The 15,745-nt window shown below is 39.3% G+C and overlaps 1 protein-coding gene across 3 annotated transcripts; it reads left to right on the top strand.

Annotated features, from left to right (window-relative positions):
- Window positions 1-972: 972 nt before the first annotated feature.
- LOC144704706 (tubulin-tyrosine ligase) lies at window positions 973-8,170 on the top strand. Of its 3 annotated transcripts, XM_078577224.1 has the most exons (17): window positions 973-1,298; window positions 1,371-1,610; window positions 1,761-1,885; window positions 2,077-2,302; window positions 2,408-2,539; window positions 2,622-2,878; window positions 3,022-3,129; window positions 3,499-3,640; window positions 3,697-3,862; window positions 3,988-4,145; window positions 5,584-5,907; window positions 5,990-6,064; window positions 6,554-6,623; window positions 6,732-6,889; window positions 6,951-7,175; window positions 7,274-7,343; window positions 7,972-8,170. In XM_078577224.1, the coding sequence occupies exons 1-15, from the start codon at window positions 1,020-1,022 to the stop codon at window positions 7,098-7,100; spliced, it is 2,610 nt and encodes an 869-aa protein (XP_078433350.1). In that variant the 5' UTR covers window positions 973-1,019; the 3' UTR covers window positions 7,101-7,175; window positions 7,274-7,343; window positions 7,972-8,170. The 3 variants fall into 3 exon arrangements, with proteins under 3 accessions (XP_078433350.1, XP_078433351.1, XP_078433348.1); XM_078577225.1 differs by lacking the exon at window positions 7,972-8,170 and having other exon boundaries at window positions 2,083-2,302; window positions 7,274-7,459; XM_078577222.1 differs by lacking the exon at window positions 7,972-8,170 and having other exon boundaries at window positions 7,274-7,459.
- The last annotated feature ends 7,575 nt before the right edge of the window (window positions 8,171-15,745 follow it).

The following is a 15,745-nucleotide window of genomic DNA, read 5'->3' as shown; positions in this document are numbered from 1 at the left end:
AAATGCTGTCCTCTTGATGCTTGATCCATATCTGAACTCATTAAGTCCAATTAGTGAGATCTAATCCACTTGATTCAAAGAATCAAGTGGGGTTAGTAAGTAAGAAAATAATGCACATGAAGTATGACCAATATGGACTAAATGTATGCAAACGACACTTTGATGCTCAGAAAATTCATAATATTTAATGACATAATGAGAGTCATCAATGACGCACAAGTGCCAAGGCTTGGGGCACCAACGAGGACCATAGTGGAATAGGTGTCAACATGGGGGCTGGAGGTGTGTGGAGCGTCCAAGCTAGACTCTGAGCATGGGCTGCAACGGGTGGACGTCGAGGCCTGTACGACTGACCGATGGGTGCTACGAGGGCCACAGCCTGTGGCTGTTTGGTGGGCCTCCCCGGGCATGCTTGGAGCGGTGATGGCTACATGCTCACGTGTGTGGTTTTACACGTGATAATAAAACGCTTCGATGGTCTACTATGGGCCTAATCCAACCTCCTTCAAACCCCCAAGCAATCTCAAGCATTCTTAAGAGACTTCCGCTGCACAGGAGAAGGCTGCTCAACACTCCTGCCCAGTCTTTGATGCCAGGCACGCGTTCAATTTGAGCATTGTTGTTAGCTGCAGATTTGACAGTGTGATACGGGTTAAGAGAGGTTGTAGGGAGACCTAAATAACAAATAAAATTGAATTTAATATTTATGTAAATAACTAGTATCGTCGGGGTGCGGCTATGTTGGGGAGTGCACAACTGATTCTTACAAAGAAGGATGATAGTGTACATTCTTGGGTGCCAATGATAATTTGTAAATTAATTTTCCTTTTTTTTCACTTAATAAACAACTCTCACAATGATTGCATGCAACGAATATATATTGTACCATTGGTATAAAATATCCACTTTCAGGGTTTTCCAATGAATATATTATCTTAAAGAGGACATTCGTAAAGAAGTCTAACGTTCTTATTCTACCCTGGAAGGCTGGAATTTCAAAGCTCCAGCAGTAGCAAGCTATGGCGTCTCCCCAACCAGTGCTGAAGAACTTCGAGGACTTCGCGAGCGTCCATGGTACCCTCCTTGCGGCATCCGGTCTCCCTCCAGCTCTCTACCGGCAGCTCTTTGAAAAGCTTTCTTTGGAGACCTTCGACGGTGGAAGTTTCTTCTCCATTGAACCATGCGAGGGCGGCCGACTGCGTTGCCTCGTTCTCACCGCAGAGTTCATGGCCAAGGAGTCCTGTGTCTTCCTTATTGACCATGCGTGGACCTTCCGCTTGTTGGACGCCCTCAAGCAGGTAGGGAAACTTGTGGGGGGAGGGTTGAGATCGATTGAGCAGTGTTTATATGGGTTTCTTGTTCCCTCGCAGCTGAGAGAAGTTCCTGGGCTTGCTGAGAGAATGGCATCTCTAATGTGCGTGGACAGCGATGGAAGTTTGGAATCGGTCGAGAGTGAAAAAAATCGATCTGAACTCGATGTTATGGAAATACTAGGCCGAGAGATTGAGAAAGGTAGGGAAAGAGGGAGTGATGCGGTTTGGTTGGAGCTCGAAGAGTTGTGCATAAACGACGAGATGTTGTGCTCCATGAACTTGTGCGACAGGTTCTCGGTAAACAAATCCCGATGTTGGGTTTATGTTCACTTATCTCGAATTATTTGAGCTGCTTAAACGAAATCTCATTCTATTGTTTTCAATGGGCTAGATTGAAGAATTTAATGGGTTTATGTTCACCTCTTTATTTTTTTGTGGTTTTATTAGAACTTGGTCGCACTCAATCTCTGGGGAAATGAACTTCGAGATCCGGAGATTCTTCTACAGGAAGTTGGGAGATGTAAAAATCTTAAAGCTCTTTGGTTAAATGATAATCCAGTCTTGAATGAAAGGTTTGTAATGCAACTGCAGTCATCCCTTATTTCAGATACAAAGCCGTCTAATTTTCTTTTCCTTTCGTTATGCATTTCTGTCGTTTCTGGTATTTTATGGTTATCCTTGGAAGGTATTTTTCTTTGATAATTAACCTAAATTCTTTTTATTTATAACTTCTGATTCACTTGTGTGATTGAGTTTTTCCTAGGCACAGAACTCCTCTTGGAGATAGAATCTTGGCCCTTATTCCAGGCCTGGAAATCTATAACTCTTTATTCACTTGCAATTTCGGTGAATGGGCTTTGGCATATTGCGGTGGAATCTACAGTTCGGACTGTCCAGATGATAGTCCATCTCGTGGAGGCAGTTCTCCACTGGGGGCCATTACATCTCTCGATCTATCCGACAGATGCATTAAGAGGTTATCCTATAAGGTGATGGGATATGATATGATTCTATTTTATGATACTGCATGTTTTGATTGGATTCTATAGGTATTTGCATTATGTTTTGAGGTTGATTCTCTGTTTCCTTCTCAGCGGGAAATTATCTCTGATTCTGTGATGCCATCTCTCTCACATCTGAATCTGCGAGGAAACCCTCTTAATGAAGATTCTGAAAATGATATGATCAAATGTCTCCAAGGCTTATCCAACCTCAAACTCTTGGAGGTGAGACCGCCTGATGAGGACTTTTGTTCTCTGTTATTATTATCTTAGTTCCTTCTACTTAGTATATGTGCACCTCTCCCAGGTTGATATTCCAGGCCCTCTGGGGTCTTCTGCAATGAAAATTATTGAAGCACTTCCTGGGCTCTCATCTCTCAATGGAGTAGACACACGAGATATCTTAGAAAACAGAAAACATGTTGTCGATTCAGGGCTTCAGCCTCGTTTTCCTGAGTGGAAAGCATCTGATACCCTGGCTGAACGTGTTATTGCGGCAATGTGGCCATATTTGATGACTTATAGGCTTGCAGATATGGAAAAGATTGATGATACTCCTGTATGGTATATTTACCTATCTCTCATTATGTTCTCAATTTATTTGAATTACTGAAACGCCAATCTGTTTGAACATTTGGATGTCAATCTATTATTTATGTTCAGCAGGAGCCATTGACGGCTAATCCAGCAATTTGACTGTGAATTAGGTACGTCATGGACGAACTTGGCTCAGCGTTGAGGCATAGTGACTCGGCAAACTTTAGGGTGGCTCCTTTCTTATATATGCCAAATGGAAATATTGCATCTTCAATGAGGTTTTTTTCTCTTTTTCTTTCATATTCATTCATTGCCTACACAACTACTGATTAATTTATAGTTTACTTATCGTTCGATATTTACTTATTTTTATATCTTATTTTCTTATGTTATCTGTTCAAAGATAATGATTCTGGGCTTGATGAGATCAGGGACGGAGAAGATGAAAGTCTGCTCTTTAGGGCACACGCTGAGAGAGAGGACCGATAGAGAAACAAAATAGAAAGAAAGGACTGATTTCCATTAACTATGACATAGCTATATATGCACATGAGTGAACAACGGTCGTCTAACAGTTAGTATCACTTGTAATCCACATGATACATCATATAGTTTGTAATATTTCTCATTTAATGGTTAATTTTCAGTTTTTCAATCCTGTGGCCCACACAGAACGTGGTCCAAGGGGAGGAATGCACTCGGGATTTCCTATTTGGAATTGGAGAGGAAAAACAACGTTCTGCAAGGCTCACGGCTTGGTTCCATACACCAGAGGATTACTTTATTCAGGTAAGATTCTCTAATATGTTCAAGTTATTTAAATACTCACGGGTGTTTTATTCCAGGAATTTTTGAAATATCAAGAGAAACTCCTGTCAAGAAAATTACCATCTCCTCGAGAGGCATCAACAATGACGACCAGTGCTCTGCTTGCTGATGGCCGCCCACTGCGTGTTTACACAGACATTCCACAAGTTGAGGATTACTTGAGGCGTCCTGAGTTTGTTCTATGTGAGACATTTTGCCTTCGTTTTGTTTAAGATGCAATTTATCCTTGGAAAAGACAGTGAAGCACCTTTTTTGGCTCTGATACCTTTCATGTTCACAATTAGCTCACCAGTTAACTCAATTTGCAGCTACATCACCGAAAGATGCTGACATCATATGGACAAGTCGTCAAGTGGATGAGGAAATGAAAAAGGCCCTTGGTCTTGGTGAACATCATTACTTCAATCAGTTTCCTTTTGAGGCATGCCTTGTCATGAAGCATCACTTGGCAGAGACCATTCAAAAGGTTATTCTCACTCTTTATAGTTCGTTCACCAGTTGGTTGCATAATTTGGAATGCACTCCTGCTTCCCCCGGCTTCATCTGTGATTCTAGATTTGCATTATTAAGGTCAGCTTTCACTCGGTCAGTTGAATGTTTACGTCTGAACAGCTACTCCTAAAGTTCATTTTTGGATAGTTTATGATGCTTAAGGTGGACAGATGGAAAACATGGTGATAGAATATGCCAATGAGATTGATAGGATCTCACTGAAGTCATAGAGGCAGGAAATGGCCAAAACCATTTCTTGATATCAATAAGTGTGTACCCCTGAATCTAAAAGAGAATCATCAGTATGTGCTGTACTGAAGTTTTTTTTCTGACTAGGAGTTGTATCCAGCTTATTGGGTGGAGGAACTATTGTAGCTGGCGTTCTCTATTTGTCTCTTGGTCTTTGTTATCCTTCCTTCCCCCAGCTTCTCTCATTTTTGGTAGATTATCAGTGGTGCTCTATCAGAGGTCCATCAAAATCAAGACAGTTTGGTCTAAATCAAGGCATAATGAAGGTAGGAGAGAGATAGATCAAGTGGTTTGTTGAAGATGTTGAACGTCAAAGTTAAATTTTGGAAAAAAACACCATAATTATGGCAACGTACAAGTGGTAGAAAAATTACATCAATCCTTTGAAATATGGTATGCTGCCAGCGAAAATTTGAGACACAAAACAAACTTTGTGGATGCATTACAATTGCCAGCCGACCAGTCAGATACAGCTCTGAGTCAGAATTAATTGTTCAATGTATAAATCATCAATGAGTCTCTACTATTTTCAGAGCTATTTGTTCCTTCATTGTTCAGAATCAGTAATCAGTGGTGAGAATCTATTAGTTAGACATTAAAAATTCATTTCCGAGTGTATTTTCAGTTTGTTTGTCATTTTACCCAACTCGCCATTTGTTTAGTTAAATGCCCACTGTAACATCTACTTCGTTTGTGACCATTGTAAGACACTTGGGTTCAGATGTTAAGATCTGAACCCATTATGTATGTTATAAAAAGGGTGTTAAACATTGTTCAAAAAAATAAACAAAAGGGGTGTTAACCCTAACCAATAATAGAAGGGCAGTTTTCACGTTTCCTGTCTTGCGGCTTCTCTTCCCCTTTCTTGCTGTCCCGGATGTTCCTTCCGTTGGATCTACTGGAACTGACGGTGTGTTGAGGAGATCTGAGATTCCAATACTATTACATGGTTAGCATCTTGGGGATGTTGATCCCAGTGTCTATCCATTTGCCTCGACCAATGTTATTAGACATAAATTTAGAATGAATTCGTAAAATGTTATTACATTTGCTTGATTCGTTTTAGCAGTTTCTTCCTGCAGAAGTTAAGCCATAAATGAGCTTGTTTTGTTACTGCTAGAGCTCTTCATTTCTGGTAGATTTCCCTTCTTGTCTTGCTGCAGGCTCTGGGATTTCCAGCTTGGCTTCAGCGCACATACAATCTAGAAACTCAACTGACTGAGCTCATTGGAGATTACTGTCACCGGAAGAGAGAGAATCTAGATAATCTGTGGATCTTGAAGCCATGGAACATGGCGAGAACTATAGACACAACAGTAACCTCAGATCTGTCGGCCATCATAAGGCTCATGGAGACTGGGCCGAAGATCTGCCAGAAGTATATCGAACAGCCTGCACTTTTCAGAGGAAGAAAATTTGATCTGCGTTATATTGTATTGGTCCGTAGCATGAATCCATTGGAGATTTTCCTTTTGAATGTCTTTTGGGTACGTCCATCTTGGGAATTAGTATTTCGATTCAATCTATTTTGCGGATGGATTCTTTCAGCTGATTGAATTTCTTTCTCAGGTGAGGTTGGCAAATAATCCCTATACTCTCAACAAGAACAGCCTCTTTGAGTATGAGACTCATTTCACAGTAATGGTAAGAGAAATAAGAGAGAGCAAGAGAGAGAGTTAATGAGTTAGAGAGGGAGATAATTATTGAGTGAGAGAGGAAGATAGTGAGTGAGTGAGAGACCGAGAGTTTCAATGAGTAAGAGAGGGAGATGGTGAGAGAGGACGAGTTAAATGAGTGACAAAGGGAGATGGTGAGAGAGATAGTCCGATCGTGACAGAGAGAGAGGTAGTGAGAGAGAGGAGGAAGGGAGGGTGAGAGAGAGGAGGGAGGAACGGAGGGGAGGAGGAAGGGAGGGTGAGAGAGAGAGGAGGGAGGAACGGAGGGAGGAGGAATGGAGGTTCAGAGAAAGTATGGAAGAAAGGAGGGGATGAATGTAGAGGGAGGGAGGGAAGGAGAGAGGGAAACAAATGGAGAAAGAGACAGAGAGACAGGGAGAGATTTTTTTTGGAAACAAAAACATTTATTTATTGTTGGTCAACAAGTTTAATCATAATGCATGCTTCTCACTTTCAGAATTATATTGGTCGGTTACATCACATGAATGCAGCAGACTTCTCCAGGGAGTTCGAGAAAGAGCATCAAAGTTATTCCCCACTCTGTTAATTATGGATAGTTTCTCTTCATTTACCCATTTTTTAAATTGTATAATCATTTATTCATCTATTCTTAAATTGATTTGTTTATAACACAGTAAGGTGGTTGGATATTCATGAGAGGATCAGGAAGATGATCAGAAGCACATTTGAATCTGCATCGGCGATGCACCCCGGGATGCAAAGCTCTTCGTCTAGGGTCATATATGGGATTGATGTGATGGTTGATGCAAATTTCAACCCAAAGCTTTTGGAGGTACCCCGTTGTACTATCTGTTAAATTTTAAAAGTCGACCTCTAAACCAATTTCTTCTCAGGTGACATACTGCCCAGACTGCCACCGGGCCTGCCAGCATGATTCAGAGGCGGTTGTGGGCTCCCACAGTGTGCTAATAGGCCATGATTTCTTCAACGTTGTTTTTGGCTGCCTCTTCCTTGGTGAGGTCGCCCATGTGTCGCCTCTTTGAGCCCAACCTATTTATCTCTTTCACCAGATCAGTCAGGCAAACGGTCTCCAATGTTTGAAGGACTAGGCCAAGCTGGTGAGAAATGACCGACCCACTTATCTTCATGCTTCCTACTCCATGTTTACTGTTCCTCAAGGTCCATCATTCTGATGCATTCTTGGTTTGTTGCGCAGTGGTAAGTGCATGTGTTCTTACACATGAATCTAGCTGCCCTTAGCAAGGTCCATATGTCAGGTGTTCCAGGTTAGGAATCTTTTAGAATAATTTGTTTTTTATGTATTTTTTTTTTAATCTTAGGGTAGGAGAATACAGATGCAGTCTACCTGGCATTATTTACAATGAGAACCTCTTTATAGAAATTTTGAGAATGACAAAAGTGAGACAAAAAATGAAGAGACTGATGAATGACGTAAGAGTAGGTGCATTTATGTTTTGAGGTATTTTCTAATCTTTCAGCCTCAATCATCATTAGCCATGATTTGGTAGAAGATGCATGAGCTCCATCCTCTGCTTTTCAGTATTAGTGTCAATGAGTTGATCTCTTGGGTCAAGGAATTGTCAGCTAATGCTTTCTTCATTTGTCATGATAAATACACGAGAGAGTTTATCATTATTCTTTCTTCAGAGATTTAAGGCATAAGAAAATTTCAATATCTTTGGCTTAAATACTAGCTTCTGAAGAAAAGGGAAAACTTTAGAAATCCTTTAATACTAGGAATCTTTGGTTCTTAATTTATTTCATGTTTTGAGCTCAATTTGATAGAAACCATAAGCCATTTTACTGCATAAATTGGATCTTTTATCACAATCATGTAAGGGCAAATCTGTGGAAAAGTTTCTGATATTGTGTTATCTAATCATTGTGTATGAGGTTTGGAGCTATCCCAGTTATTTAAGAACCGTGATTTTTTGCTGTTTGACCTGAATTGGATTAATGACTGTATCTTACGTGCAAAAATTGAAGGGTTTACTCGATGCATACACTTGATTCTACGTATCGTCATTGAATTTTCTCTGTAATTTACTGATTTTATTGGACTTATTGGATTTGTTATATATTTCGGAAGCCAGATTTGAGTTCTCTCCTTTGAGGTTTCCTCGTTCTCTTTACAACCTACTTAGAAATTATTTCGGGAAAAATAACCACTCCGAATAGTATTATGTTGGAAGAATGTCGCATGATATTTAATGGTTTTTTGTTAAAAGTATGTAACAAGTTCCATAATATTTTTTTATAGAAGGTTATATTTTATTACAATAAAGACCTTTTGCTAGGAGGGTGTTGTTTAAATCAACAATGAGTCTTGAAGAAAATAGAGGAAGAGGATGAAACACATAATCGTAAAATGAATATCAGCATTTATTATAGTTTCAAAATGCTTCCCTATTAAGAAAATGAACTTGACTTGAAAAAGTTGATGACCACTACTCTACGAACGCCCGACTAAACAAATTAAATGGAACTTATCTTTTAAAAAGTAAGCTCTGATATTTAATATTATCTTAGCACAACTCATTGTCATATCATTGTCTTTATGAGAATTGCTCCATATTTTGAAAAACCCATTACCTATGAAATATCTATCAAATAGGGAACAACAAATGCCGCCCGCCATGTCACTCATCACGTTGACAGATCCGTGATGGATGATGTCACCGTGATAGATGCGGATCTTTAGTCCTGTGGCGGTGACAGGTGAGGTGATGAAAATACTCGTGGTGGGTGGTGTGATGATCACAAAGGCTCTTCAGATAGGTGATGTGTCTAGATGGATGTGATGGATTTTCAAGAAATGAAAAAAGGGGGAAAAGGGGTAGTAAAATTGTGTTATATTTAGAAGAGGGAGGGAGGGAGGGATAGATGTCACCGTGATAGATGTGGATCTTTAGTCCTGTGGCGGTGACAGGTGAGGTGATGAAATACTCGTGGTGGGTGATGTGATGATCACAAAGGCTCTTCAGAAATGAAGAAAGGGGGAAAAGGGGTAGTAAAATTGTGTTATATTTAGAAGAGAGAGGGAGGGAGGGAGAGAGAGGGAGAGGGAGAGGGAGAGAGAGAGATTGACAGAGAGAGAGGGACAGGGAATTTTGACAGAGAAAGAGGGAGAGAGAGAGAGAGAGACTGACAGAGAGAGAGAGATTGACAGAGAGAGGGAGAGGGAGGGAGGGAGGGAGGGAGAGAGAGGGAGAGGGAGATTTGAAGAGGGAGAGAGAGAGATTGACAGAGAGAGAGGGACAGGGAGATTTTGACAGAGAAAGAGGGAGAGGGAGAGATTGACAGAGAGAGGGGGAAGGGAGAGTGAGAGTGAAAGAGGGAGAGAGATTGACAGAGAAAGAGAAGGGGGGGAGCAAGAGAGGGAGAGTGAGAGAAAGAGAGAGAATGATAGAGAGAGAGAGCACCATATTGAGGAGGAAGAATCGGGAAAGCAGAGTCACTAACTTTCCAACCACGCCAGCCACAGTGACAACCAATAGGAACTTGAATGAAACATCAACTGCTAAAAAATGGATACATACCCCCCATACTTGTTAAGAATAATAATGACCATGATTTAATATAGCATTAAAGATAAAAGGTCAGGATTAGTCTACAGGCAGAAAATACATTAGAGGTTATGATTTAATCCAATCTAGCCATTAAAAGCTGTTACAACTGATAGATTAAAATGGCTAAAACTTCCTTTCGTACAGCTCTGTACAATGATATATATATGAACAAATGCTTGTGCTCACTTGAGAATATTTCATAAAAGAATCTTCTTGATCACCTATCTTTGTGTCTCTCTTATCTCTTTTTCTTATATTTCTTTTCTCACTTTTGTTGAAGACCATCAGGCAGAGAACTTCTAACTTGCGAGAGAGAGAGAGGGAATATGAGAGAGGAAGTTCAAGAGAGAGAGAGAATACGAGAGAGAGGAAGTTTGAGAGGGAGAGAAAATATGAGAGAAAGGAAGTTTGAGAGAGAGAGAGAGGGGGAGTCTGAGAGAGTGGAAGTTCAAGAGAGAGAGGGAGTCCGAGAGAGAGGAATTTCAAGAGAGAGAGAGATATTACTAGAGAGAGGAAGTTCAAGAGAGAGAGAGTACGAGAGAGAGGAAGTTCAAGAGAGAGAGAGGGACTCAGAGAGAGAGGAAGTTCATGAGACAGGAAATTTGAGAGACAGAGATAAAGAGTCAGCTAGAGGAAGTTTGAGAGAGAGAGGGAACCCGAGAGAGAGGAAGTTTGAGAGGGAGAGAACATATGAGAGAAAGGAAGTTTGAGAGAGAGAGAGAAAGAGTAAGAGAGATGAAGTTTGAGAGAGAGAGAGAGCATATGAGAGAAAGGAAGTTCTGAGACGTGTTGAAGGAGGAGTTTTACTCGAACAAGCCACATCACCAAGAGACAACCAATAGGACTTTTAATAAGATTAGACTAGTAATAAGTGAACATGTACCCTGTATTCATTAGAGGGATCTAGCGGCTATGATTAAATATAGGAAAAGATAGACGGATAGGATTAAACATAAACATGAGAAAGATAGACGGTTAGGATTAAATCTAGATAGGTAAAGAAAGACGGTTAGGATCAAATATAGATAGGTTTAAAATGGACGGTGAAGATACAATCTAAAGTATCCGTTATATGTTGTTATAACGGACAGGATTTAAAGAAACAAACTTACCTATTTTATTATCACATTTAAAACCATAAATACGAACCTACATGCATTGATTTAATTCGCAGAATATAACGATCTTTACCGCCTCATCTCTCGTCTTCTTGCATTCTCTTCTTTTCTTCTTCCTCCATTCTTTCTTTTCTTCTTTATTTCTTAGTATACGAAGCTCGAGCAATCTCAACATGGTATCAGAGCTACCAGTCGTCAGGGCTGAAGAAGCTCCCACTAGAGGATCAACCTCAGCTTCACCCACAATTGCAAGATCTGCTGTCATCGCTGGACAAGTTCGGGTGAATATTCCGCTAGGAGCCTCAGTACTATTCAGGCTCAATGATGATAACTATCAAGTTTGGAAGAGCTTGGTCATTCCAATTTTAAATGGATATGAGTTAATTACGTTTGTTTACAATGACCCGCCTCTTTTCTCTATATTAGATTCACAGGGCAATTTGGTGGAAAATCTGGAATACAAACATTGGTGGAGGAACGATCAAACGGTGCTTGGCTTCCTCCTTTCTAAGTTGTTCACTGTATTAGTAGAGCCAGGACCACCAAAGAAGCTTGGAATTTACTTGTGAAGGACAAACAATTTGTGGTTATATTCACCTCAAGCATACACTAAAGCCAATCTGAAAACAATTTGTGGTTCCCAAATAGTGGAGCTACCCACCATGTGTCAGCTGATCCAAGTCTGATCTCAAACACAACCAACTATCAAGGAAGCAAACATCTAGAAATGGGTAATGGTGCAGGTTTGAAAATCTGTCTATTGGCTCATCTAAAATTTCAACTTATAATAAAAGGCTTCATCTTAAAGATGTTTTACACGTACCAGGAACTACCACAAAATCTCTTGTCTATTCATAAACTTATTGTAGATAATGATGTTTTTGTAGAATTTCATCCATCTTATTGTCTTGTGAAGGACAATAAAACCAACCTCACTCTTCTAAGGGGAACTATTAGAGAAGGATTATATTGTCAGGAGCCACAGACAAGTCAACCCATGGCACTGATTGGAGAAAAGGCGACTCCAGACACATGGCACTCACGGCTTGGACATCCCCAATTTCCAATTTTACATCTAGTTATTAGAAAATTTGGAATTCCTTTCACAAATGTTTTGAAACAATCGGTTTGTGATTCTTGTAGAGTCTCCAAGTCAAATAAGCTTCCATTTGCTCTTACTCAAAATTTCTCTAACAAACCACTTGAAGTTGTTCATTCGGATTTATGGGGTCCTTCCCCTGTCTTATCAAACCTCTGTTTTTTTATTATGTTGTGTTTATAGACGATTACAATAAATATATTTGGTTATATCCTTTATATCAGAAAAATGAGGTGTTGGATAAATTTTTAGAATTTCAAAAGATGATAGAAAATCAATTTTCTACTCAAAATTAAGTATTTTCAATCAAATTGGGGAGGATAATACCAATCTCTTCACTCAACTTTAAAAACACAAGGAAATTTTCACAAGGTATCTTGTCCACATACCCCTGAACAAAAGGTACAGCTGAAAGAAACACATACATATTGTAGAAACAGCCTTAGCTCTACTTCATTATGCTTCAATGACAATTTTTTTTTGGGATGAAGCAGTAGCTACTGTTGTGTATCTAATTAACAGATTACCAACACCTGTGCTAAAAAATAATTCTCCTTTTGAAATGTTGTTTAAAATATCACCTGATTATTCCTCTTTGAGAACTTGTGGTTGTCAGTGTTATCCATACTTAAAGCCATATGCTCAGCATAAACTGGACTCACGATCAGAGAAGTTTGCTCTACTGGGATACAACCCAATGCATTCTGAGCACAGGTGTTTTTCAATGTAATCAGGTAAAATTTACATTTCAAGGCATATTTTATTTGATGAAAATATTTTTTCCTTTTTTGTCTACATCCTTGTCAAATAATTATTCTGGAATACTTGGATCTGGTCCCCTCGTTACTTTAAATATTCCACTCATCGACCAAGCACAAACAATATCATCATCAACACCAAATAGAGTGTTAGATAATGATATTAAAAAATCAATATCATATCCATTTCTGAATAAAGATATTGATCAAAATGAAAATTCATCAAGCGAAAGAAATAACACTCCTAAAGAGGAAGAAAATTTTAATATTTCAGATATTTCCAGCACACTTGATCATACACCCGAGCGTGGAGTCCAAATCAGAGTAAGGAAACTCAAAGATGTTTGTCTTCAAGATGATACACTTTAAAGAAGTAGTCATTTATCACTCACAGCTATAAGACATCCAATTCCAACATGTTTATCTACATTTTTGAGTGTTACAGAATCATCTTCATGCACTGCATCATCTAAAGACAGAAATTGGATGCAAGCAGTGAAAAAATAATTTGATGCATTGACTCAAAATAAAGCGTGGGACTTAGTCCCCAGAAATAAAAATTTACACGTTATAGGCTGCAAATGGCTATACAAGCTAAAGTATAAATCCGATGGAAGTATAGATAGATACAAAGCTCACTTAGTAGCAAAGGGTTTTAATCAACAAGAAGGCTTTGACTTTACAGAAAATTTTAATCCTGTAATTAAGCATACTACAATTCGATTATTACTTTCAATTGCCATTAGTAACTGTTGGAAGATTCATCAACTTGATGTGTCAAATGCGTTTCTACAGGATACTCGGAAGAAAAAATTTACATGGAGCAACCTCCAGGTTTCAAAAATTAGTCTCATCCTGATTTTGTTTGTTTGCTTAAAAAATCAATATATGGTTTAAAACAAACACCTCGAATTAAATTGAATTCTTCATTATGAAATCTGTGGTTTTCTGGGTCAAAAACAGATGCATCCTTATTTTTCAGATTAAGTGATCGGATCCAATTTTTATTTAAATATATGTTGATGACATCTTAATAATTTCTCTTCAATCAAAAGATATGCAGGATGTTGTTTACCCATGACATTAGCAATTTGCAATTCGTGATCTTGGACCTGCCCATATATTTTCTGGGCATAAAATTACTACCTCATCCGAAAGGTTTTATTTTAACATAGTCACGGTATCTGTTAACCATTCTTCAAAGATCAAATAAGGAAAATTCAAAACCACTGCCTACTCCTATTGCTTTATCCTCAATAACTCAAGTGAAAATAAAGTGCTGGATAATACTTTGTACAGAAAAATTGTTGGTGCATTACAATATTTACGTGGTTTACTTGTTCACAAAGATTCTAACACATCTATTAGTGCATTTAGTGATTCTGATTGGGCAGGTGATTGAGAAGATAGAAGATCAACAGGAGGATATCTCATTTTTATTGGTAAAATCTTGTTTCATGGACTTGTAAAAAACAATCCACGGTGGCTGGATCCAGCACAGAAGCAGAATATAAAGCACTCGCAAATACAACTGCTGAGATTCTTTGGATTCAATCACTACTAAAAGAAATTCAAGCACTACCCGAAGCAATACCAACATTGTGGTGTGACAAGTTAGGAGCCACATATCTATCAGAAAATCTTTCACGCTCAAATGAAGCAGTGGAAATCAACTATCACTTCTTCAGAGAACAAGTCACGGCCAAAGCTCTGAAGATTCAATTCGTCGATAGTGAAAATCAAATTGCAGATGCATTAAAAAAACATCTACCAAAATTTTATTTTTGTTTTCTCAAGGACATGCTCAACGTTGTCACCAACGATGATCTTGCGCGCGGGGGGGGGGGGGGTGTGTTGAAGGAGGAGTCTTACTCGAACAAGCCACATCACCAAGAGACAACCAATAGGACTTTTAAGAAGATTGGACTAGTAATAAGTGAACACGTACCCTATACTCATTAGAGAGATCTAGCGGCTAGGATTAAATATAGGAAAATATAGATGTATAGGATTACACATAGATAGGAGAAAGATAGACAGTTAGGATTACATATAAATAGGTAAAGATAGACGGTTAGGATCAAATATAGATAGATTTAAAATGGACGGTGAAGATACGATCTAAAGTATCCATTATATGTTGTTATAACAGACAGGATTTAAAGAGACAAACTTACCTATTTTATTATCACATTTAAAACCATAAATACAAACCTACATGTATTGATTTAATTCCCGGAATATAATGATCTTAACTGCCTCGTTTCTCGTCTTCTTGTGTTCTCTCCTTTTCTTCTTCCTCCATTCTTTATTTTCTTCTTTCTTACTTTGTATACGAAGCTCGAGGAATCTCAACAACAGATAGTTTGAGAGAGAGAGAAAGAGTCAGACAGAGGAAGTTTGAGAGAGAGAGAGAGGAACCCGAGAGAGAGAGGAAGTTTGAGAGAGAGAGAAAGAGTCTGAGAGAGAGAGAGTTTGAGAGAGAGAGCATATGAGAGAGAGAGAGATAAAGTCTGAGTGAGAGGGAGTTTGTGAGAGAGCATACGAGAGAGAGAGAGGGTCAGAGAGATGAAGTTTGGGGGAGAGAGAGGAAGTTTGAGAGAGAGAGAAAGAGTCTGAGAGAGAGGGAGTTTGAGAGAGAGAGCATATGAGAGAGAGAGAAAGTCTGAGAGAGAGGGAGTTTGAGAGAGAGCATACGCAAGAGAGAGAGAGAAGTCTGAGAGAGAGAGGGAGTTTGAGAGAGAGTATACGAGAGAGAGAGAGAGGGTCTGAGAGATGAAGTTTAAGAGAGAGAGGAAGTTTGAGAGGGAGAGGGAACCTGAGAGAGAGGAACTTTGAGAGGGAGAGGGAACCTGAGAGAGAGGAAGTTTGAGAGGGAGAGGGAACCCGAGAGAGAGGAAGTTTGAGAGGGAGAGAGCATACGAGAGAGAGGAAGTTTGAGAGAGAGAGAGAAAGAGTCTGAGAGAGAGGGAGTTTGAGAGAAAGAGCATATGAGAGAAAGAGAAAGTCTGAGAGAGAGAGAGAAAGAGTCTGAGAGAGAGGGAGTTTGAGAGAAAGAGCATATGAGAGAAAGAGAAAGTCTGAGAGAGAGGGAGTTTGAGAGAGGGCATACGAGAGAGGGCA

This window comes from Wolffia australiana, chromosome 6 (assembly GCF_029677425.1).
Source record: "Wolffia australiana isolate 7733 chromosome 6, ASM2967742v1".
NCBI lineage: Eukaryota > Viridiplantae > Streptophyta > Magnoliopsida > Alismatales > Araceae > Wolffia > Wolffia australiana.
This window is presented reverse-complemented; position numbering and strand designations above follow the sequence as displayed.